Genomic DNA, 23586 nt, shown 5'->3' with positions numbered 1-23586 from the left:
ACGCTTAAGGAAAACCAAAAACATTTGACCCAATTAGTCATGTAGCTCAAATTCAATGCTGCCAAATACTGAAATGTATTGGCATTAAATAAATCTCTAATACTGTATTCTCTCTGTGTTGTTGTAGCATTTAGCAAAGCAACATAATTTGAGTAATTCTAACTCAAAACAAGAGAAGCTTGGTCTGATTTAATTTCAAATGAGAATAAAAGACTTTAGTGTCTTTTATTTGGTGTATGTAAACTTCTGGCATCAACTGTACATAAATCCACCCCATCATGTCTGCCGTAATTCTGCATGGATGTTTGACCTCTTCTTATCAGAATTTAATGTTTGAGCTTATAAATTGGGTAATTTCTGGCACAGTTTCAGATGATTAGAGTCTCATATCCAGCCAGATTTAACTCTTGATTCATGTTGATGGCTAAAAAAATGTGTTGTCTCTGTCAATTGCAAAGGGACATTTAGCCAAATATTAGTGAGGGTGTACATACATTTGACTATGTGTAATTAAATTTAAATCTGTGTATTAAAGAAAATCCACTATAAATTCTTGCTTGGAAATAAGAAAAATAATCTGTGCAGTTGTATGTAGGGGGGTGGAAGAGACTTCTGAACTGAGCTGAATTTCTTCTGCTAACCCCCAACATAAAACCAAAAATAATTTGCACACAAATTATTTTTCTATGTATTTTTCTATGTACGCAAAGCATCCAGTCACATGGAAAACTCGAAAACCTTGGAGTTTTGGAGAGAAAATATTTATATACCAGGGTTTTTCTTCCCTTTAGTTGGAGCAAAGCCATTCATGTTAAGTTGTCCTTTCTGCTGCAGCAGGTTTTAAAGTTTGTCACATATTTATCCTTAGTACAAAATGTACAGTGGACATCATCCTCAGTGATCGTGGTTGTGTCTTACACTTAAAAGACTTCATAAACTCATTGTGAAATTAGAAAAAACTCTTTATTGTAGAAAAGGTTTAAAAACTGGTTTCTTAATTGGTCTTAAGGGTAGGTTATTGTTAGGGGTAGGTTAACATCACTTTGCTTAATGATTTCTAAAAAAAACTAGAATTTGTACATTACAGCAGTTAAAACAGACTGAGTTGCTTTAAGTATTTTTAACATAATAAATATAAAAAGGAAAAAAAAATAGGCACTTTGATCTAAAATGTTTTCAGTGAGACATTTTTTGGTAATTTGTCATACATTGAACAACATCGCCCTCTTTAGAGAAACTAACAATCCTCCGAGCATCTAGAGTTCAGTTGCCGGACCCCATTCAATATCGTCGGCCTCTTCCTCCTCGTCAAACTCGTCCTCGTCGGAGCTGTCGCTGCCTTGGATCTGTGTGCGTCTGTACTGGACTGCTTGGTGGTGATGGGCCAACCTGAGGAGGTGACGGGCAGAACGGTGAAGAGTCAGAGTGGATCAGTCTCGTTTTAATCAATGAATCCCACAAAGAGGGAGCCAGGACTTACACGATGTACGACGGGCCTTTCTTTTGCTCAGGCTGGGTCTGTGGTTCTGCTGCACGTGTCTGGAACAGAGGGAAAAACACATTTAAAACTAGAACAGATTCAAACTCTTCATAATAAAAGTTTGCTTTGTTGTGTTGAAATTCTGCAAAAACAGCAAAGCTCTCTGATTCTTGTCAAGGTACAACAGTACTTCACGGGGAATTTAATTTATTTTGAATTGAATTAACTTTAGATGTAACTCTACATTTGACTCAAAAACTGTTTTGCAGCCGAGTTTCAACCATAAAGCTCTAAAACACATAAAATGGAGCATTTTCTTTGTCTTCCTTGGCTTGTTTTCTAAATGGTAGGCAGGTGAAGACAAAAAACATTTTAATCTGTGAACTCTGGGGCAACATCTAAAACGTCTTTCTGTAGCCAGGAAAGTGTTTACACTTTTCTGGGCTACAATATTCAGTCACTATTGTGCCAGAAGCTCATTCAAAGATACATTTTCCAAATATTAGTGGAGTGTATGTAAATATTTGAGCCTATATTTTAAATTTTTTTACCCTGTGTGGATTAGACAAAATCCAGAATAAATTAAAATTTGTGGATTTTGTCAAGTTTCATAGAAGCTGTATTTTGTCTAATATCATTTTATAGAAAAATTAAAGTTCAAGTAAACCAAAAAAAGGCCCAAACTAAATGGGAACTTTATGCTCTTAGTGAGTGTATGTTAAGACTTTACTAACTCTGTAAATTGTTTTTTTTTCTTTACATAAGGCCAATATGTGCCAAATTAAAAACATATTGTTTAAAGTCTTATAAGTTATTTTCCTTCCATGTTTAATTCCAGTAAGAAGCTAGTGGAGGGTTAAGCTGTTTCTCAAATATTGTGACGACCATAACAATTCTCAACTACCATAGATTGACTTTAATAAATAAAACTCAGGTTTCTGTTTGGACAAACCTGCTCTAGCCTCTCCTCAATAGCAGACAGGGGGGCAGGTGGGAAGCTCTCCGGCTGCTCCTCGCCATACGATGTCTCATGTACCGATCGTCGATTTGATGGGTCAGGGGCTATAAAGTCTGGCGGTCCGTCTGAGAGAGTGTTGGGTTCGTCTACATCGAGACCATCAAAGTCAGAGTCTGTAAAGCTGCGTTGAGACGGCTCTTCCTGCTCTGCAGGGCTCTGGGATGGGCTGTAGTCCTCCTGGCGGGGCGACCTGGGCTCCGGCACATGCATCAACGGTGGAACTTCTCTGTCCGAATAGCCGTAGTCACCAGGCTCCTCATCAGCGGCTGGAGTGTCGTACTCTAAGGCGGGTTCAGACGATCGGGCCAGAGCAGCTCCGGGTCCCCGGGAGCTTTGTGGGAACCTGGCGGCTTCCTGACCTGGATAGGCCTCCTCCAGGTCCTCGTTGTCGGTGTACGCCTCTCCGTCGGTGATGGCTTCTCCGTCGGTGTCCTCCAGATCGCTGGCAGCGCTCAGGTAGTCCATCTGGCTCGGGTCCAGAGCATCCAAGTCCTGCACCCCTCCGCTCTCCAGCTGGACAGAAGAGAACATGAGTGGAGAGGTTTTAAATAAATGAAGCTGAATAGGAAGAACTTTATAATTGCACTACAGCGCCCCCTAACTAAATCTGTCGTGTATTATTCAAACTGCGCACCATGCAGGTTATAAAATGCGTCTTTTCAAATGTACTTGATTGTAAGACTGGGTATTTGATGGAAAAACAAAATGAATTCCCCCACTGTGTGATTCTTAAAAGTGCCTCACTTCAGTCAGTTTAAGATCTGTCCTTGTTTTCTTTTTGACAGGCACAATTTCTGAAAATTAAAGTCATGAAGCCATCTTCCTTCTTCAAAACAAAGAACCTGGCTTGAGAAACGCCTTGAACACACAAGTGTGTGTAACCACTGTGAAGATGTGGTCAACATGAGTAAACTTCAGGATGTGAACAAATCGCATGCATGTTGGCTCAAACAGTTTGCAAACTGTAATATGACAATTATCAAACTGGCATTGCTATTAATGTAGGACAGACAAAATTCAGGAAGAGTTTAAAGGCATAAGAATGCTGTTTAGACAAACAACATGGATTACTCAATGGCATCACATTATGAAAAAAAAGGGGAGATGAAAGTCCAAAGAAATCTAAAAGTCAAAGAGAGATTTGGAGAGGTTTTAAAAGTCCACTTGTTCAGCTAAGAGTAGCGGTCTATCCAGGACTACAGAGAGCTTTATTATACCAGATTATCCCCAGTGGTCATTGGAGCAGCGTGACATACCGTGATCTCTGACACCCAGACAGGTTTGGATTGCTGGTGCCGGATGCTCTCCTTCAGAGAGTCGTACCACTTGTGGGAGCCGGGCTGGAGGTCTATCCGAGCTGAAGGGCAAAACCAGGAGAAATACCGTGAACGTTGCTGAGTCAAAAGTGAGGGGAAAACGCTTCTGTCCCTACTAATGTATCTTGCATTTAACCGTCTAACATGAGGGATACCTGCGAACAGATGGTTGGCGTGTTTCCTCATCTTGACGGCCTGGGAGTAGAGGCGTCTGGAGCTCTTGCTGGAGTCGGGCTTGTACTTGTGCCTCATTGCCTTGACGTCTTTGCGGCTGTGGGGGTCTAAGAACAACACCATAGGGTGATACTGGATGTAGTTCAGCCGCTCCACTGCAGTGGGAGTGATGTCCAGCAGGGGGTGCTTGTCCTGGAAAAAAACTCAAATAATTCAGAAGATGGCACAGGAAACAAAATGTCTACTGTTGAGAAATAAAGCATTTAAAGTTGAATTTTAATGTTTTCTTCTCACCTTCTCTGCTATTCTCCTAACAGTGTCCAGTTTAATAACTGTGGAGCCATTGTCTCCTCCGCCACCCCGTGGAACCATCTCTGTGGAAATAAAGTTCAACACAAATAATAAGCCTCAATATGTGCAATGCCTTTCTGTTATTCATGAGAAAGGTTAGAAATGGTCAAACAATGAGTATAAACTAACCTGCCACCTCATATTCATCAGGCATCTCATGGGCCAGCTTCTCCATGGCGATGTCATTCAGGGGTCCCAGGATGACAATTGGTCGTTTGAAATTAGCTGGTAGAAAAAAACAACAACCAATCAGCCGCTTTAAAACTGAACTGACTGTGACTTTCTGAACTAACAGTGTCCATGTGTTCGTGTGTGAGAGACCCGTGCCCACCTTCCCTGAGCAGGACCCTCTCATAGGCTGGGAATTTGCCCTGAATGGTGAGCTGCAGCAGGTCTTCCCGAGTCCGTCTGTTGTTCTTCTCGTTCTTCTTGTTTCCACGAAGTCCTCGCAGTTTCCAGAACTCTGCCCTCGGGCCGGTTCCCTGCCTTTCTCCAGTGGACCGCTGCGTTCGCTCAATGGTGGCCAGCTTCTCTGCCCTGCGGGAGGCGATTGTTGGAAGAAAATTTTAAACTGGGGATTTATTCAAATCCGTCTTCGGATTTTGCCACATTACACCGTTGAGCTTCAGTGTGTTTAATAAAACTTTATATGACAATAATACATTGAGTGAAAGAAAAATACGGCTTGAATTTTTACTTTTTTTGGTGGCAAAAAGCTGGGAAAAGCATTATATAGAAAATGGAAAGATCAAAATATGGCCATGCTTCTGAACTGAGAAACAGGGAAAGAACTATAATAAGAAAAGCTGCAAAGAGACTGGATGTAACTCTGGAGGAGCTACAGAGAACCACAGCTCAGGTAAGATATCAGTTGTGTACTTAAATATTTTATAAGTCAAATAATTTTTTGTTTCTATACTAATAAATTATCAGTGTGAAAGGATAATAAATAATTATTTAACTTTAAGAAGAACTCATTGAATGCAGAGACAGTTATAATGTTTTAACAGTTCACTTTTATTAATACATCTTGCCACAATTGGTCTTTTAATAATGTTCACAGAAATGAGTTTGACCCAGCTGGCTTAGATCAAAACTGTTCAGGTGTTAAAATGGCCTAGTCAAAGTCAATACCCAACTCCAACAGATTCTGTGCTAAGAGTAAAAAAATGTGGTTGATTGAAATTTCATGCCACACTTTTCAACTTGTTATTCGTAAAAAAAATAAATGAATAAATAGTGCCTTTGTCTTTCAGTTATGCTTTACTTGTCTTGGTTTATCACATAAAATCCAAATAAAATAAAGTTTGAGGTTGTAATGTGGCTGCATATCAAAGAGCTTAAGGAGGAATATAATGCGTTTCCTCACCGCTCCTTGTTGGGGATGGTTCCTTTATCCAGCTCATGCAGGTCGTTCCCCATGCGGACAGCAAGCCAGTTGCCGATCTTCCCAGTGAACATCGTGTCCAGGACCCTGAACACCTCTCCTCTGGTGAAGCTCAGACCCTTGGGGTTATCTGCCTCGTGGTCAAAGTGCGTCCGGACATAGAAGTTGTCCCCCAGGTTGGACTTGATGATCTTCTTGTAAACTGAAGATAGAGTAGAAGTTAGGACTGACAAACACTAAAAGTAAATCATACCATGATTAGCTGCGCTCCACACTTACGGTCCATCTTTTTCTGAGTGCACAGTTCCACCCGCTCTCCCGCTGGGAGATTGAGGAGGAAGTTGGCAGCTTCCTCTCGCGTGAAATGGGCAAAATCAACATTATTTACCTGAAAATAAACAAAGACCAAAGACTTGATTCAGTTTAAAAGCCAAATAAATCACCAAATTTATTCATTTACTTATAAATAAATTATTTTGAACAGACAAAAATGAAAGCAAGAAAGAAGGAAAAATAAATAAATTAAAACAAATTATCACGCCCAATTGACATGCAATTTTATATAATCTATTCAAAAAGGAGCAGGTAAAAGATACAAGATCTTATGATTTCCTGCCCCTTTCATACTCATCAACATATAAACAATTAAATGTCCAAACACCAGATAAACATAAATTATTTCTACCTTACATGACATTTAAAACACCACATTCTCATCTTTAGATGTACAATTTATTTACACACTTGTTATATCATCAATAGTATGGTCTTTGAAACGCTCATACAACATATTTCCCAACAAGCTTCTTTTTAAAACAGGTTTTTAAGTTGGTTTATATTTGTACTTTTTTGACCTCAATCCAATAAAATAAATAAAAATGTGAACAACTCAGATAAGGTTACCTTGAGGATCTGGTCTCCCTCCTTCATTCCCTCCTCGTATGCTGGGCTGTTTGGCTGAACTCCGCCCACAAAGATCCCAACATCGTTGCCTCCCACCAGCCTGAGGCCCAAACTGCGCCCTTTGACAAACCTCACTGTGTTTACGTCAGAGCTGTACCTACAGAAAACAAAAGAATGAGATGCCAAACAAATCAGATCACTAGAATTATTTTTATGAAGTTTAAATACAGATGAATTTTGTTAAGAATATATTCCTGACCCAGGATTAGATGATGGGTAAGAGTCAGGAGGTAGGAAATAAAGAGGCTCCTCTGCAGGTTTGGCTGCAAGAGAAATCAAAACATCGCAGTTTAGCTAATTTCATGGATGGAATTATAACTATGGTAACCATACAATAAGAATTTTAAAAATAATTTAAATAAATTTAAATGTTAAACTTTCTTATCCCGAGGCTTACAGTAGAGCTGAGGGTTATGCACCGAAATCCCGGACCGGACGGTGCCGCCTCCGTTTGCAGCACGAGGAACACTGCAGAGTAAAAAACAGATTTTTATTCTCCAATCTCACTGCTGCAGCTTTTTTATGTGGTTCAAACAAATATGTCACACAGATTAATCTTAATTTGATGGCAGATAAAGCTAGAGGATGGAGAAAACAAGATTAATTAAATCACAGAGAACTTCAGAGAAGATGGATTAACTATGAAAGAAAAAGATTAATTGAACAACAAAATAAAAACTAAATCAGCATGCTAACAAGAGTTGAAATATGGCCAACTTTTTGTTTTGTTTATTAATTTGTATTTTTAAGAAGTACAAGAAAAAAGTGGCTTATTTGATTTTAAAAAAATCATCACATTTTATAAATTATCTGTACTTTTTTTTTTTTTTTTAACCATCAAGACACCAAGTAATCCATTATAACCTTTTTTAAATCTCTGTCCAACTTACATTTAGCTGAATGCAAATTAAAGGACTCTTAATATATGAATGGAGTGATTTGATTCTTATTTATTAAGTTAATTGAACTGAGAACCTGTTACATATCTTAAAATAAAAGTTATATTTACTTAGAACGTCTATTTTATTTTACTGTAAAATGCTGAAGAGGTTAAATGAACAGAAACGGATTTAATCTACGTCTCTTAAAAGGCACCTTTCTTACTAAGTTAATATATTGCTGTGTTATCTTCTTTTAAAGTATTTTAAAGTATAAAAATCGATTAAAAATTCATTTAAAAATGTGTCCAACTAACTAGAATATCAAGATAATTAAAAATCAGTTTAGAAAATAATAGGTATATTTCTTAATAGCCCACTTTAACTTGTTTTAAAAGAGATGACACCTTTTAGGTATATCTGATAATAACAATAAAAAACAACAATTCAGTTTTGGTTTAATTTGTTCAGGTTACCTGCGGTGGTCCTGCTCTCGCTCAGAGCTGCCAGACCTTCTGAGATGTGAAAGCTCGTCTGACTCGGAGGAATCTGAAAGAGAAACAAAAGAGGCTTTTCAGAGACTCTGCTGTCACAGTTTGCATGGTCAAAAACGACGATAAGAGCTCAACATTAAGGAGTAAACCCACCATCTGGAGGCGGCCTGGCGGGGGATTTGACTCGACGTGAAGGCTCCCTTCTTGCAGCAAGTGAAGTTGCTTTCTTAGACAGGACTCTAACAAAAAATGTCAAAAAAAAACTTATTTGTCAATAACATAAAGACTATGAAATAGAAATTTGTGGTTTTCTGCTTAAAATATTCATTAGTCATGCTTCAGCTTCTGAAGACTGGAGAGAAATTTAACATAACCAATAAAGATTACAAATACAGAACTGGAGTATTGTTATGCGAGTCAGATATAACTCCTCTCTCTGATCCACTTTGCTTTATGTCAAAAAGATTTAGATATTGCTAATAAATATATATTGACAGATATATTTAGCAACAAGGACTAGTTTAAAACACGAACAATTTGTTGTTTGGACGATGGAGTGACGTAATCCTGGTGTATTTTGGATTCTCAGCAGCTGAAATGTAATGTGATGCCATCTGAACAGGAAGTCATGTCATGTGCACCAGTGTGTGCAGAGTGTAAAAAAAAGTGATGGCAGATGAGTTTGTGTAAAACAAACCAAACACTCTCGTTTCTCTTGTTTCAAGAAATTGACCTTCTTGGTTCTGTAAGTGTATATAAATTAGGTTAAATGCTCCTGTGTTAGTAATTGTACTTAATAAGCAAATAAAAGTCTGAAATGGTGTTTTAAGCTGAAAATCTAAAATGTAAGACTAAATATTGGTATTTTTGTTCTACCAACAATTTTCTGGACACTTTCACAGGAATCTGTAATGGCAGATTTTTCAAGCCATTTCTAAAAAAAACAAAAAAATCTATTTAATCATACAATAGATTTTATTTAGTGATAGTGGATTGAATATTACCTTTAGGAATTTAAAAATCTTATTAAAATACATTGGTGTATATTATAACATTACAAAACATAAATAAGTACAACAGGTATTGATACCTTTGCAGGCCTCTGTGAGCCTATAAAGTGTGATAGGATTTTTATGATCCGACTGTCCACCTGCTCAGGTTTACTGTCAACAGCTGAGGTTAAATTTAGTTTCTTCGAGGAACTCTCAAGTCAATTGTTTTGGAAGGTTATGTTTATACAAAAGTGCCAACTCATGAAAGCTTCCTGGTGCAGGAACCCAGTGCTTGGTAGATTACAGACATTGTAGAAAGTAGATGAAGCCCACCTGAGAGTGTGAGATGTATCTCACCTGCGTCTCCCCTTGGCTGCGTTTGAGTTTCTGCCCCCTGAGGAGTCCTTACGGGGGGCGGATGCATCACTGGCATCTGACTCAGCGTCCGAGTTAGCTGTAAAGGTCAGTGAATATATGGAATGTGGTTTTAAAGCTACTTAATGCAATCTAAAAAAAAAAAAAAAGAAAGAAAGAATGAAAACTGAGAAGGTTTTTCCATGCTGACCTTTCTTTGGCAGTTCGCTGGTTTCGCTCCATCGAGGCGGCTCGACGGGAGGCTGCAGAGAAACCTCCGGCAAGGTCCTGGAAGATAAACAAAACAAAAAAGCGGGAGGTGGGAGTGAGGGAGGAGGAAGACAACAAATCTCAGTTATGTTTGACGAGGGGGGGACTCGTGGCTATATTGATGATAATCTGAGACTTAAGTGGTAAATATTCACCTTATTACCTCTGAGGTGAGCTCTCTGTGAGAAGGTCAACTGCATTGTGACCAATCAAAATGATCCATTTTAATCATGTGGTAGGTAAAGCCTCTGGGCCAGTAAATATCTGAACTAACCTCATTTTAAAAATCATGCTTTGAAACACAGGCAGATTTGCAGGAACTGATGAATGATCGGTTTATTGGCGTCTGATTGGAGCAGCGCTGCTTCATTGATAAGTACTCTGATCAATACAGCCACATACATGTTCTGTAAAAAGCCACTTTTATTCATTTTATTATTAAACAAAAAATTTAAACACAAGTGATACACAGTTGAAAAATAAATCAAGTAAAAAAAAAAAAAAAAACTGGTCCAGAATAAGCAAATGAATAAACAAACACACACAAAAAAACAGAGAGGGCGGCTTCAATTGTCAAAATCAAACGACAGTTTGTGATTAGCTAAGGGTAACAGTGGGGGAGCCGTGAAGTCTGGCCAGTGTCCGCTTCGTGAACTCTTGCAGAGTTTCAGGTGTGGATTTTGGAGGACCATCATCTGTACCTGTATCTGCTGATCGAGTCCTGGCTGTACGAAGTGCTGTGCCTCTGAGGAGGCGCCGACGTGCTGTCCGACTCAGAATCAGAATCTGGAAACGAGGATAGCAGAATAACTCTTATTACAAAGTAAACTAAAAGCAGCATCACAGAGCTCTGCAAACATGTTCACATCCCATGAAGTTTTTTTTACACTTTATCTTGTTGCAACTGCAATTTATTTGGATTTAAGAGCTTGATTGATAAAGTAGTGCATATTTGTGAACTGGAAGGAAAATGAAAAATGTTTTAAAACTGAATTTTTGAGGTACATGCAACAAAAAACAAAATCTCTCTGAACACAATAACCTCAATATGCAACAAGGTGGAGACAGCATCATGCTGTGGGCAAGTTGGGGAATGAAACTAATGACTCAGAGGGTTTAAACAGAAATGCATTGCACATTTTTTCAGTTTCGTTACTGAACAGTGTTTTTACACCATGCATCATTTTCTGTTTCACAATTATGCACTACTTTGTTTTCGTTTATAATCTAAAATGTCAGTAAAAGATTAACACTCAAGGCTGTAGTGTGACATTTTCTTTGTAAATTATTATTCTAATTATAATGTTTTCATTTTGTACCGACAACTAGAGTGCTAATCCTTTAAAGTTAATGAGTATTTTTTAAAGCAACTAGCGAAACATTCATAGAGGTGTTGAGCACTTGTGTACTTGGCCATCTCTTTTTACACTTTATTTTAAGCACTTAAAACTAGAATGAATATTGTCAGGGAGTTGTTGAGGGTACACAACATCACAAGGAAGCTGGATTATTTTGTGTTTATACAGACCTGGGGGTGGGATCCTCACAGGGGAGCTGACTCTTCTTGGTGGCTCTTGGCGAACTGTGATGGGGGAGGATTTCAGACTAACATGGGGAAGATCAGAAAGAGATCTGCAGAAACAATGCAAAGGAGATGGGAATCATTTATTATTATAGTTTTTTAAATATTTAAAAAGTCAACTATTTCCTTATGTTCACCATGTGATTTGGTTATCTAAATATTTTAGCACACCAGCGCTTCAAATCTCTCAGTGAATTAAAATGCAGTCCGTACTTGTATCTGGTGTCTGGGAGGGCGCTCTCTCTGTGTGGAGGTGGGGAGGCGCTGCGGTCGGAGTCGGACTCAGACACCGGCCTGCGTGGCTTTGAGGAAGAGGAGGAGGGACGGGTTAAGGTCCAGTTCTGCACAGGAGAAGATCGTGGGTTTGGGAGAGCGGCCAATCCTGGAAGAGCTCTGCAAGAAGAGACAAACATCATCAAAGTCTTCACAGTAAGAATCTTTATCACTTTACTGTACAGGGAGCTAATAAAGATACACACTTTTTAAACTAACCCACTAAGATATAATTATTAGAAAGCTATCAAGTGAATGCAGAAGAGTAATAGCACAATTATGAATCAGCTCATAGAGAAAGCAGAACTATTACAAATATATTTAAAAATAACTAAATGACATGGGTTCAAAAAGGAACTTAAAATCAAGCTATCAAGTAGTGAATGTCAGTGAATGTCTAACTTCAAAGAACACGTCAGAAACCTCTTTAAATAATTTTTAACCTAAGTTAACTGACTTGTATTTGCTGGGGTCCTTCATTACTGGAATCTCTCTCCTGGCAGGAGGAGAAGTGCTGCGGTCCGAATCGGACTCAGATGGAGCTGACGAGAAAATTATTTACAATTAGAAACAACAATAACAATAAACGTACTTCATCTTACTGCCTACATGTGATTTGTTTAGTTGGTGGACCTGAAAACTAACTTGCATACAGCTCAACTCATTTAGCTCAAAAGTTGTTTGTTTTCCAGATGATCATTTTTATTGCAACAATGAAATGTGCATTTTTGAAAGGAAACAAATTTTCTGGAGGATGTACCTCTGCGAGAGGCGTAAGTTTTCGGAGCAGGCCGGGTCAGTGTGGAGCGTGCAGGCGATGAATCCCTGGACTTGGCTCGGGGCGGTGGCTCAGCTCTCGTTCTGGGTTAAAAATATTTAACAACTTAAAAATTGGAACTAACGAATGAAAGAAAATGTAAAAAGTGGTATGGGTCTGTACCTGCGTGTTCGTTTCTCTCGGGTGTGTTGACGTGATATCCGGCGAGGGGCGATGTCCTCTTCAATGTCTGAAATGTCTGATTGGTCACAGAAAGCAGTTTTGATTGAGTTACCCAGACAAGCTGCATGCAGAGATGATGAGCCCAAACTCTTTCAGATTCACCCTCCCCGCCTCTGAGTAACTCTTACCCTCCAGCTCTGAGCTGCTGCCCTTGCGCAGCTCGTCCCCGCTGTTTCGGGGGCTGTCGTCCACCTCCGGGATGGTGACCAGGAACTTGCGGTCGTCTCTGAGGACCGTCATGGTCAGCTTGCCCCTGCTCTTCTCCACCAGGTGCTTGGTCTCCAGGAGGGAAAGGTTCTCCGTCGTCATGCCGTTGATCTATTTCAACATGGATTAATAGAAAGCAGTGATTAGATTTCTTCCTTCATAACAGATAGAGGAAGTTTTCATGCTTTTCCAACCAGTCTGTATGTGTTACGCCCCTTATGAGTAAGGACTCTATCTGTAGGGGAATAATAAAAACACGGACACGATGTCACTGCTTTCGTCTCCAGTGTTGTAATGGAGGAGCAGAAGCGTCGCGTTCCCCTACATCCGATCAGACAAAACCAATCGAAACTCGAATGATTAAACCCTCATAACTTAAAATCTAAAAGGTTGAACTTTTCAAGAATTATAACCAAACATACCCGGAAAAGTGACATTAAAGAAAAATACATTGTTTTTAAACTTTATTAAACTTAGGCTACCCTTTACTGTATCTGTCTGTAGCACTGAACTTGAAAGACCAAAATAACGATCGCAGATCACTAGATCTTGTTTTCCCTTTTGGTTGTCTAAAATAGTTTTATAACCACTACATATGCAGCATTCAGAAATCTTCACCTTTAGTATTAGGTCTCCTTCTTGCAGTGTGCCTTCCTTGGCGGCCAGGCCGCTGTCTGTCATGTGCTTTATAAATATCTGACTTCCCAGCTTCAGTCCATACTCTGCAAAACAGAATTTAACGATTTAAAGAACCAAGATTATTTTGGTACTAAAACAACCTACAACCAGTTCTCCTACCATCTGTGGCTCTCTTTTTAACCAGCGTGGTTTTGATCGGTTTGTCTGGAGCGTTGTTCTGCGGCAGCTTCTTGTATCCGGACATCAGCGGCAGCGTCCCAACCTGCCCGTTGCGCTGAGGCGAGGGGCTGGAGCGGCTGTTGTAGCGTCCGCCATCCCTGTTGTCGCTGCCGTCTGAGTAGCGGCGCGCTCGCCTTGGCGGATCTTGATCCAGCAGGTTGGACTGAGAGGCGGCCCTCGTCGGCCTGGAGGTGGCCGGGATCTGGATCTTTCGAGGCCGTTTTACTGTCTGCAGGACAGAAAGGTCGGAGATTTACAGAAAAGGTCAACTGATGAGCATTGGCAGGTTATTAACATTTTGTCACAGTAGAACCACAATGTGAGATGTTCAAACTATGAGATATTGTTTTATAACCAAACTCCGCTTCCTCTCTGACCTTTATGATGCCAATTATTCGCTAATGTTCTGCAGCCTTTACAGAACAATGGCTTTTATATTGGGTTTAAATTACTCATGATATCAACTGTAGAATTTTATTTGGAGGTATGAAGTTTCTGTGCTACTCTGTAGATTTTAAGTGATTTCAATCATTTAAAATCTTAAGATAAACTGAGGATTGTAGTTGTGGTGTGACATAATGTGATAGGGTTCAAGGGCTGTGAATACTTTTACTTGGTGCAGAAGCTGCTGGCCTGTCACAATAAACGACAAATCAATTAATCACATGATAACTTAAAAGAAACCCAATTTAATTTGCTTGATTTATTGTTTTTCTCTCTTCTTTCTCTTATTACCAAAAACTGAATGATAAAAGTCATCAGTCTGGTGCTTTGGTCTCAACTATCCCTTTTTTGAAATAAAATATTGTTTACAGAGACTTCATAACTTATTTTATTTGTTGTTTCTGTTGTTTCCTTTATGTATTTTGGATATTTCAAATGTCTTCCAGTTCCAGTGTTTATCTTTTAGAATGTGTTCTTGCATTACTGTGCCATTGTTACTATTGTATTACTTTAAAAAACATTATCGTTTATCGCAATAAGTTTATTTTTTGCCTCTGCAATTACTCACAACGTTTGCCGTCTTGCCACATGACTTGAGGACCTGAATGGTGTAGTTAGAGTGAACATTATCCATCGAAACTCCATTGACCATGACAATTTGGTCTTTGTGGCTACAAAATAAAAGCACAAGAAGCCACACATATAAGCCTGTTTCTGTAGGTTGATATCAACGCTTTTTTATTTGATGAAAAATACTTATCGTGCCAAAAGGAGAAACCTACTAGAGGCGTCCCATGGCCGGTCCATTAGGCAAAACATCCGACACCACCACAGCTGTGTCCCCGGTGTCTGGGTGAGCCTTGTCCTTCCCTCCTGATAGAGCAAAACCAAAACCCACCTTTGGGTCCTGAAATGAAGAGATAAAGAGGAAGGACTGAGATAAGGAGAAAATTACACAAAGCACATTAAAGGCAGAGAAGGAATGCAGCAAAATGAGAGGGTAGAAATGCAGGCTAAGTGGGTGATAGAGCGTAGCGATAGAGAGAGAAGCACATTCCAGCGCCAGGATGGTGACGAGCCAGTTGGTGCTGCGGGGCGCAGCAGGGTGTGTCTCTCTGAATTCCTGCTGGGAAGCTAGATGTCTGAAGCACGGTCCACCTTAGACTCCCGAGTTCCTCGCAATGGCCTTGACAAACACCGAAACAACACCCAGCCTGCTTGTTTCCACGGAAGTAGCCAAAAACCAAACAGCACGAAAGGACAACAGCAAAACATTTTTCATGCTCATTAGTGTTTTTCCCCTCATTTATCAACGATTCTTCATCATCAGGATGACAAAAACAGGCGCTTACTTTGTTTAGTGTTATCGTGTGCTGCTCCCATATCGTTAACTCATCCATGCCTGGTTTCTGAAAAGACAAAAATAACACACACACAAAAATTACATGAATAACTTTCTGATTTTAGCAAAAGAGGTTTACAGTTATGCTAAATGAAAACATGATAAGTTAATTCAGTCATGTAATGCTGGACCTCACACGGCGGACAGTCGATCTTCAGAACAGAAAGGCTGCTTGTTCGCCTCAACCCGATATGAACGTGCTCACACCTGTTTCAATCCTGCCTGACCGGTTAGGAGGAGGAGTTACCTGCTATGTTCATGTATGTATGCACAACTGGACAACAGGTGAGACACAAGCCTTTTTTAAACCAATAACACATAAAAAATAAAACTACCGTCCTGATCTCTGAGTCTTTCAGTATTACTAATGTGGAGTCATTTACAAAATGTCTGACGACGTCGTCAGATTTAAGTTTTATTCTAACCACAAGATAAGAAAAGTTCAGCAATCATAGATAGAAAATGATTGCTGAAACCTATGCAATCGGCTTAATGACGATCCATTTACAGTTTCACTATGTCTCAGTAACGCAGCATATTTCTGTGTCTGATTATGTAAACAGTCACTGTAAAACAACATTTGATCTCCTCCACAGTTAAAACTTTTGTCGGTTTATGCAAGCGTTCATTGCTTTGAAACACTAGAGCCTCTGTGACAGGGCTGCACTGTATTCAGAAAACAAGAGATGATATTGGTTAATATGGCAAAAATCGATATTGACTAAAGTATTTTCAGAACCAAGATAATGAGCGCTCTAATCCAGATCACAGAAAAAAAAAAAAAGTTATTATTTCTATCTCAGCAACAAAACTTTATTAAAAAATTTGTTTCATCTGCCGTTTTGGAATTAAAACAACTTAGTTGTTGTTTCTTGATAACTTCACCATCTTACCACAAGTTTAACTTTTAAATAATTTCAGGTTGTATGTCACAATATGTGGTACTTAAATAATTTGCAAGCACTTGTTTGGGTCTAGGCAGTTCAACGCAATATGTATTTTTTGCTCAGCGATGATAAATTGCAATATATTGTGCAGCTCAATTGTGAAGTATTGGAGTTGATTTTACGTCGGAATCAAGACAGTTTTATCAGATCAATTTAGCAAAAAAGTAACCAAATTAAAATAAATTTAAAAAAAAAACAGGCATCGTTTCACCAGCGGTTCTTTTAATTTGATGAAGTGCTACATTTCCGTCCAGGAGTTTTTGTTGGAAAGCAGCAGCTTTCCAACAGTGAGAACACTGGACCTCAACTTCCTGAACAAACGACTGAAATGCCTCACGATTTGCATTTTCCACACACAGGCCAAAGAAGGCACGAGCTGAACGTGAGCTACGTTTTCCCCAAGTAAACGGAGGAAGATGCTTGTTACAGAAGAACAGGTAAAGCAAGATACTTGCTGTCATTGAGAGTCAAAAACAGGTTTGAAACATTTAGAACATTTTTTTTTACTTATAATTGTACTTTGTATTATCTTGTAGTTTCATGTTTTTTAGGTGTCAAACATGTTTACGTTTTTATGTCAAAGTGAAACAATTTTGGGATTCATACCTGTGAAAGGTGCTGCATAAATTTAGCGTACTCACCTATCCAGAGGTTATGCTTATGATAATTAGCAAATGCTGAAGGATCAGCAGAGTTTGACCTTTGGACAGGTGGCCGACTGTTTGACTAAGTTAATCATCAACTGTGAGAATCCTCTAAATAAAAGCTGGCTGTGACCTGATTTCATGGCAGGCTCCAGTCTGAAAATAACCAGTTTGATTCTGTAGTTTTATCGTAGCTCATTAGCTGCATTCTCCTGACTGAAAGCTCATTTAAAAGGTCAAAATGTTTCTCCAGAGTCACAGAACGCCTCGTTCAGCCCATCCCTAAGAAAAAGTACCTTGGAAAATGAATCAGGAATGTCCCTCTGTAAAAATCAGAGAAGGAGCAAAGAGCAAACACAAACAAGAGCATAAATCTCCTATTGAGAGAAATGGAAAGGAGGCCAAGGCGACTGCAGAGCAGACCTACATTTACAGCAGAACTACTGAAGTTAACTTCCAGGGTGTGTTTTATCACTGTCCTCTGCTTAAAGTAGACAAAACCAACTTTGTCAATAAACTAAATACGGTTTGTCTGTCAGAAAAGTTCAGAAAAATATAAGAAACTACAGAAACAGAGCTAGCTTTGTTCATCTTAAATTAAACATGTCCCTGCAGGAGTAAAATTAACACATAAATCTAAAAATTCGACAATAATGCAACATATCCTCATAGACGTTTTATAAAAATAATTGAAAAAGTAACTTTCCCACTTTAGCTAATGAATCAAACATATTTTCTATTCATTTTTAATCCCAATTTTTAGAAGCCCTTTTAATATTACATCATATGAGGGAAACAATTGTTTGTTTTCCACCTTCTTCACTCACCATGTGATCCTTGAACCTTACTTCCATTTTCCCCTGGGGTTTCTAACCTGAACCAAACACCTGCGGCCCCATGCTCTCAACAAGCAGCTCGCTCTTCATGTTCCATCTACTGACAAACGCACAACGAGAACGCCCAGGACTGCAGCCGTCCGGCCGCAGAGCCTCTCCCTCAGATTCACTTCTGTATGGATGGAGTCTGCAGTCCAGCAGAAACCCGATCCTCCCGCTGAAATTATCTGTAATATGACCAGCTCTGGTAGTTCTCTGCCTCTCCCAGCAAGCGAACGGGGAAGCATTTCAGAGACCTCACCTGGAGCGCGCTCCTCCCCCTTGAGCCTTTGCCCACTCTCTAGGTCTCTGTAGAGCTTTATAGGTAGATAGCAGATTTAAGGTGGAGCAGCGCCGCCTTTAACCTCAACAGACTGATATGAGATCAGTGAAACAACCTTAATCGAGACAGCTACTGTAATCAGAACATTATCCTGAGGAGGACTTCAATAGTTGTACAACTGAGAGGTTAACTATTAAAACTTCAGCATGAGTTGGTTACCAGCATTCAGGTGCCTTTAAAGAAAAGTTTCTGTTTCAATACTGCTAAAGATTTCTATCTTATTGCTTTGAAATGATAAGAACTTTCTCTGGCTGAAGTGTAAAATAATGTAGATTTCCTCCTTCCCTACTGTGCACTGATAGTCAGCTGGCTGAAAGAAGGATATTACATTTATATACAAGAAGACAAAGTTGTTTTTTGGCAATGTTTCCAATCACAAAAAAGGGATAGTCAACATCCATGTTATTTTGTTACTATTGTTTTGTTATTTAACAATAACTGTACTATTAAATTTGTTTGCAGTAATAGAAATGCGTATTTTTAAAAAATAAAAGATAATGTTCAAGTCTGTTGCAAACAAGTAATTAATTGCATGATAAATTAAAATAAGCTTGATCATTTCCATTTTTGTTTATATAATCCATGTTATTTATAGTTTCTGTTCTGTGTGATTTTTATTCCCCTTTTATCAAATTTTTTTGGTTGTCATATTTTATTTTGAATATTTAAATTATCTTCCTATTCCAGGGTGAAGTGTTCTTTACAAATTTAAAGTTCAATTTTCTTCCAGAGGGCTTAACTTGCATTATTATACCAGTCTGAGTGGGTTATAGCAACAAAAATGCAGCTGAAAGAAAGCTGAAAGTATCAAAATAATGTCAAGTTATTAGTGTACAATTGTTGTGGAGGTTTTCCTCTGCATTCACCGGTCTGTAAATAACTTGTTTACCACAAAATTCAGCTGAGAGCTTAATAATTCAGATGATTTATATATTTTCAGTCTGGTAACAATTGTGTCACATTCTCATATTTGGGTTTCAGCATTTAAACATATATTTAATCACAACGGCATCATGGGTTTTGGTTGCGAAACGCTGCGGCATTGCTGTGGGTGCAGCCTGCTTAGAATGCAAATGTAGAGAGCAATCCCTCCCATGCATTTGAATTTGTAAAGTTTAGAAAAACACAGCAGTCAAAGCAGTCATTATTTACTTTTTTCAAGGTTATGATTGGATTTAAACATGTTCATGATGCAGTTTATCACAACTGTGGTAAATTAAACTTTTGAATTTTAACTAACATTAAAAGCTTAGTGTTATCTAAGCTGCTTAAAATAATCTGCTTAAAATAACCCTAAAAATAAATAGTAGATGCACTTGATCAGATTAGTAGACTGGAAGATACTTTTAGTTTTAAATCCCCGTTTCGTTCCTCGACCACAAACCGACCGGATCAGATGTTATGTTTCTAACAAAAGCATTACATCTGGAGCGATCCATTCACTTACAGGCACCTCCAGCAGCGGCGGCGGCTCCGGGGGAACAGACCCGAAGTGTTTTAGCAGTTTGAATCGCTGTGTCAGTTTCATGATGAAAGCAGCGTTGCGGTCGTCTTCTCCTCTATGTAATTATCCCCTGTTTTGTGCCGGTCAGTGGAGAACCTGGTCACTGATACCAGGATGCTCAATAGTGAAGAAATTAAAAGTTAAAAACTAAAAATCTCTTCTTAGTTTCTTCCATCAAATAATCCATATGCGTCGGCCAATCCGATCTTTGGCAATTCCTTCTCTAAAGCCAAACAGGTCCACTTGCTCCCAGTGTCAGCACTGTGTGGGCATCCTGGTCAACTTTTCAGCAGCTGCAGGTCCCAAGCTGCTGGCCGAGTTTCAGTCTGCTGGGTGCCATGGTTACGACAGAGGAATGAGAGCACTGGTCTGTTAATAATTGACGGGCTGTTTGCTTCAATATAGATCCTCTGGCCTGGAGTTGGGTTTCCTGGGTTCCTACAGTGGCTCTGTTGTGTCTCAGGACCAGGAAATGGCACCGTGGCAACAGCGAGCTTTGATGTTATCTCTGCTTCGTGGATGGCGTTTATCCACGCCCCGGGGCGTGGGAGTGCCTTCGCGGTATTGCTGTCTGAATATCAGCACCCTGCCTCTTTAAGGCCACACTGACCTGTCCCTAATCTGCATCAGAGGGGGGGAAATAAAGGTACAGAGAACGACCTGCCACTTCCGTATTCAGAAGCGCTGCGTTTATGACAACACAATGTGTTGGTTGTGTATTGGCAACATAGCAGGTGCAGGAACGTTGCGTGGTATCAGCTAGGTGTGACCGCTGGAGGCAAACATGAGTGCAAGTGAGTTATTAATCTGAGGTGAAGAAAGTAAGAAGAGCTAGTTCTCTGACTTAAACCAGACATGTAATTGCTTATCCCTGGTTTGTCCAGCAGCAGAATCACTAAGATCGTAGGTTTTCTTTCATTCTAAGTCACAAAGACACTCCTGCTTAACATCCAACATGCAAACTGCCTGCTCACTCTCTAGACGCTAGCCAAGATTTCAACTTAAGACATGGAAAACAACAATCTGTTTATGAATTTATCATCATTGTAATAAAAGCAAACAAGCAAATAAAAAAAAACTCTTCTGAAGTATTAGAGATGAAGTGTCATGAGAGGATTGGGCTGTAACTGGCCTGTGGTTAATGAAGAAAAGCAAGATCTCTTTGTGTAAATACGCACGGTTCCACCACAAACACTCCAGAGGTTTACAGAGTGGCTGAAATTACACAGAACAGGACATTTCAGCTTCCACTTTCTTCTGTGAAGTTCCCACTTCAGAGACAGTAAACAGCTACCTGGACTGCTTTACACATGCCTTTACAATAGTCAGCAGGTCTTGAAATTACTGCAGATATGCACAAATCAATAAGATCATTTCCCCCTGATGAGCTCTGAGAGGCGATTGATTTTATTACCACTATAATGGCTTTTTCAGCAACTTTTCAAAGAACTTGTCTGACTTATTGTAGTTACTTTTATAGAGCAAACAGAACCCTCCAAAAACAAAACATAACGGGTCAAAATTGAAACTGAGGTTCAACCGTCAACAAAACAAAAGCACCAAATTAAAGTCAATATTTGCCAGGAAATTTTGGATCCGTTCATCTACTCTTAAAATGCAGAAAAGATCAATTAAAAATAGGGCAATCTTAAGGGAATAAGAACAGCTGTGAGGCATAAAGTTATTAAATTTAAATGCAATTCTCACTGCATTAAGTCACACTGCTTATATATAGCATTCTTCTCCATCCATCCTGCCAGCCAGGGAGGCTGCCGTCTCTCTCCATCAACCAGTGGGTGAGAAAACTAGAATAAGTGGAGAAAACCTTGGTATGCTTTGAGAACAAGTAAACTAACAAAGAAAGATCCAAAGTCACACTGATACCAGAACTGATTCAAACGTAGGACTGATGCTGCAAGGCAAAAATCCTAAAAACTGCACTACTCTAAATGACTAAATAATGCACAATAAATAGGCTACACTGATTTTATATCAGTATGTTTCAGATCAACATTCATTTCACTCCCCACTATCATTTCCTACAGCCGTTTCTGTTTCACTTAACTAAGTACCCAAACTTGACAGCTACCACACTCATAAAAGAAAGAAGTTTTGACACAAAGCAGCAATATTCACATATATATCCATGTACATTTGTATTGTATACATACATTTTCTATATTGTGTTTAATGTGTTTTAATACTTGATCCAAACTCAATAAGTTTATATTGCATATCAATTGAAAGACACCATCAGCCAGAGCCAAAAGTCTTGAGCTAATCTAATTCTGATTTCATGTTTTTTAAATACATTATTGTGTGTTTCTTTTTTTTTTTTAAAAGATACATTGATGATTTTTCGTCTTAATTTTAAGTCAAATGTCAGCAGGCAATTTTATTGAAAGTATTTTATCAAAACGCTCGCAACAGATTCCTCTTTATTCTCAGTGGTGTTTCCAGAAACGATCATTTAATCAGATCCAGACTCTGATTCGGATGGAGGCGGAGGAAGACGCAGCACTCTGGGAATGTAGCCGAAACTATTGTGAAACTCTGTGGCAGGCAGGTAGAAACTTGTACATGTGGCAGAACCAGTAAGGCGAGGGGAAGAAAAGAAAGGAAGAGGGGAGAGAAGGAGAGGTGGGCCTGCAGCTGTCTGTCAGTCACCGTTCAACACCAAGAACTGCAGCTGGGCTTCACAGAACCCACGGACATCAACACTGAGCAAATATCCAATTCAACATACCTGCACAACAATACCGGGGTTAAACCCGTACAAAGAAATTCTCTAAAACAAAAGGAAGGAAAAACAAAAATTGCAAAATCTTCTGAATATCATTTTGTCCAGGTTGGAGTTTATAAGAGCTGAAGAAGAGCTGCTAGATTGTAAAGCGTTGAGACACCTGCGACATTAAAGGGTGGTTAAGATAACGAGCCTTTAATCTACAGCGATGGAAATCACCTGTTTCTTTAGAGCTCGATTCTCCTTCCAAAACCTGACCTTTTTTTTTTTCTTTAAACAAAAAAAGCGCGTAAAACACCAATTAGAATAACAAACCTGTTTCTTTCCGCTATCTTTCTCTTCGTATAAGCAAAGTCCTATGTTCCAGTAGGAGTCTTTCTCCGCGGTGTCGTTTTCTCCCTGTGGCTGTTTGGTTTCTTGTAAAAGTTTGCCTCAAATCTTCCTGCGCTCAGGTGAGCACGAGGCGTGGCCTGATCGGACGCTGAGTTTCACGACGTCATGACGTAGTTTACTGACGGTAAAAAGACGGGTTTACTACCACAGATAAAACGCTTAGCTTAGGTTTTGTAAGGCATGACCTTTGACTGCAATCACGTTAGAAAAACATCATTATGCGTCTGTTTCTGTTTTAAATGAGATAACAGATTATCTAATGGTCTAACTGGCTGTGAAGTTCACTTCTGTCATTATTATAATTATTATTAGCATTATTATTATTATTGTAATTATTATTAGTAGTACTAGTAGTAGTAGTAATATATTTTAGCAATACAGTACTTCAGTTTTTATGAAACGCAAACTAAGATCTGTGTGCACTACGTCACCTCACAAGATTGGTCACACCCCTGAACATTTTCACATTTATTTTGCAACCATTATTGTATTGGGATTTTGAGTCACGTGAAGCTGGACATACCAGTCAAATGGATGGAAATTTGTTTTGTAACAACAACAACAAAACAAAACAAAACAAATCGAAATAAACACCTGAAACGTTTGGCCAGCGCTTGAACGAATCGCTTTGGTTCTTGTCCTTGTATATTTTTCAGAATGTTCGTCCAGATTTGTTCAATATTTAGCTCCACTA

The 23586-nt window shown here is 39.1% G+C and overlaps 1 protein-coding gene across 5 annotated transcripts; it reads right to left on the bottom strand.

Moving 5' to 3' along the window:
• Positions 1-944: 944 nt before the first annotated feature.
• Positions 945-22931, bottom strand: LOC102227657 (tight junction protein ZO-3-like). Of its 5 annotated transcripts, none has more exons than XM_023339248.1 (30): positions 22815-22931; positions 15394-15450; positions 14824-14948; positions 14610-14712; positions 13538-13826; positions 13358-13461; positions 12661-12850; positions 12473-12548; positions 12293-12393; positions 11990-12074; positions 11473-11652; positions 11206-11309; positions 10379-10463; positions 9619-9695; positions 9411-9507; positions 8215-8300; positions 8044-8116; positions 7087-7157; positions 6889-6952; positions 6630-6786; positions 6006-6114; positions 5709-5928; positions 4671-4876; positions 4469-4564; positions 4283-4362; positions 3970-4180; positions 3755-3855; positions 2433-3011; positions 1481-1539; positions 945-1389 (listed from the first exon to the last, which is right to left on the bottom strand). In XM_023339248.1, exons 2-30 carry the CDS (start codon positions 15439-15441, stop codon positions 1257-1259), a joined length of 3909 nt encoding a protein of 1302 aa, XP_023195016.1. In that variant the 5' UTR covers positions 15442-15450; positions 22815-22931; the 3' UTR covers positions 945-1256. The 5 variants fall into 5 exon arrangements, with proteins under 5 accessions (XP_023195016.1, XP_014326413.1, XP_023195013.1 ...); XM_014470927.2 differs by lacking the exon at positions 22815-22931 and adding an exon at positions 19700-20007; XM_023339245.1 differs by lacking the exon at positions 22815-22931 and adding an exon at positions 17862-18172.
• Positions 22932-23586: the final 655 nt, after the last annotated feature.

Source organism: Xiphophorus maculatus, chromosome 9, assembly GCF_002775205.1.
Source record: "Xiphophorus maculatus strain JP 163 A chromosome 9, X_maculatus-5.0-male, whole genome shotgun sequence".
Taxonomy (NCBI): Eukaryota; Metazoa; Chordata; class Actinopteri; order Cyprinodontiformes; family Poeciliidae; genus Xiphophorus; species Xiphophorus maculatus.
This window is presented reverse-complemented; position numbering and strand designations above follow the sequence as displayed.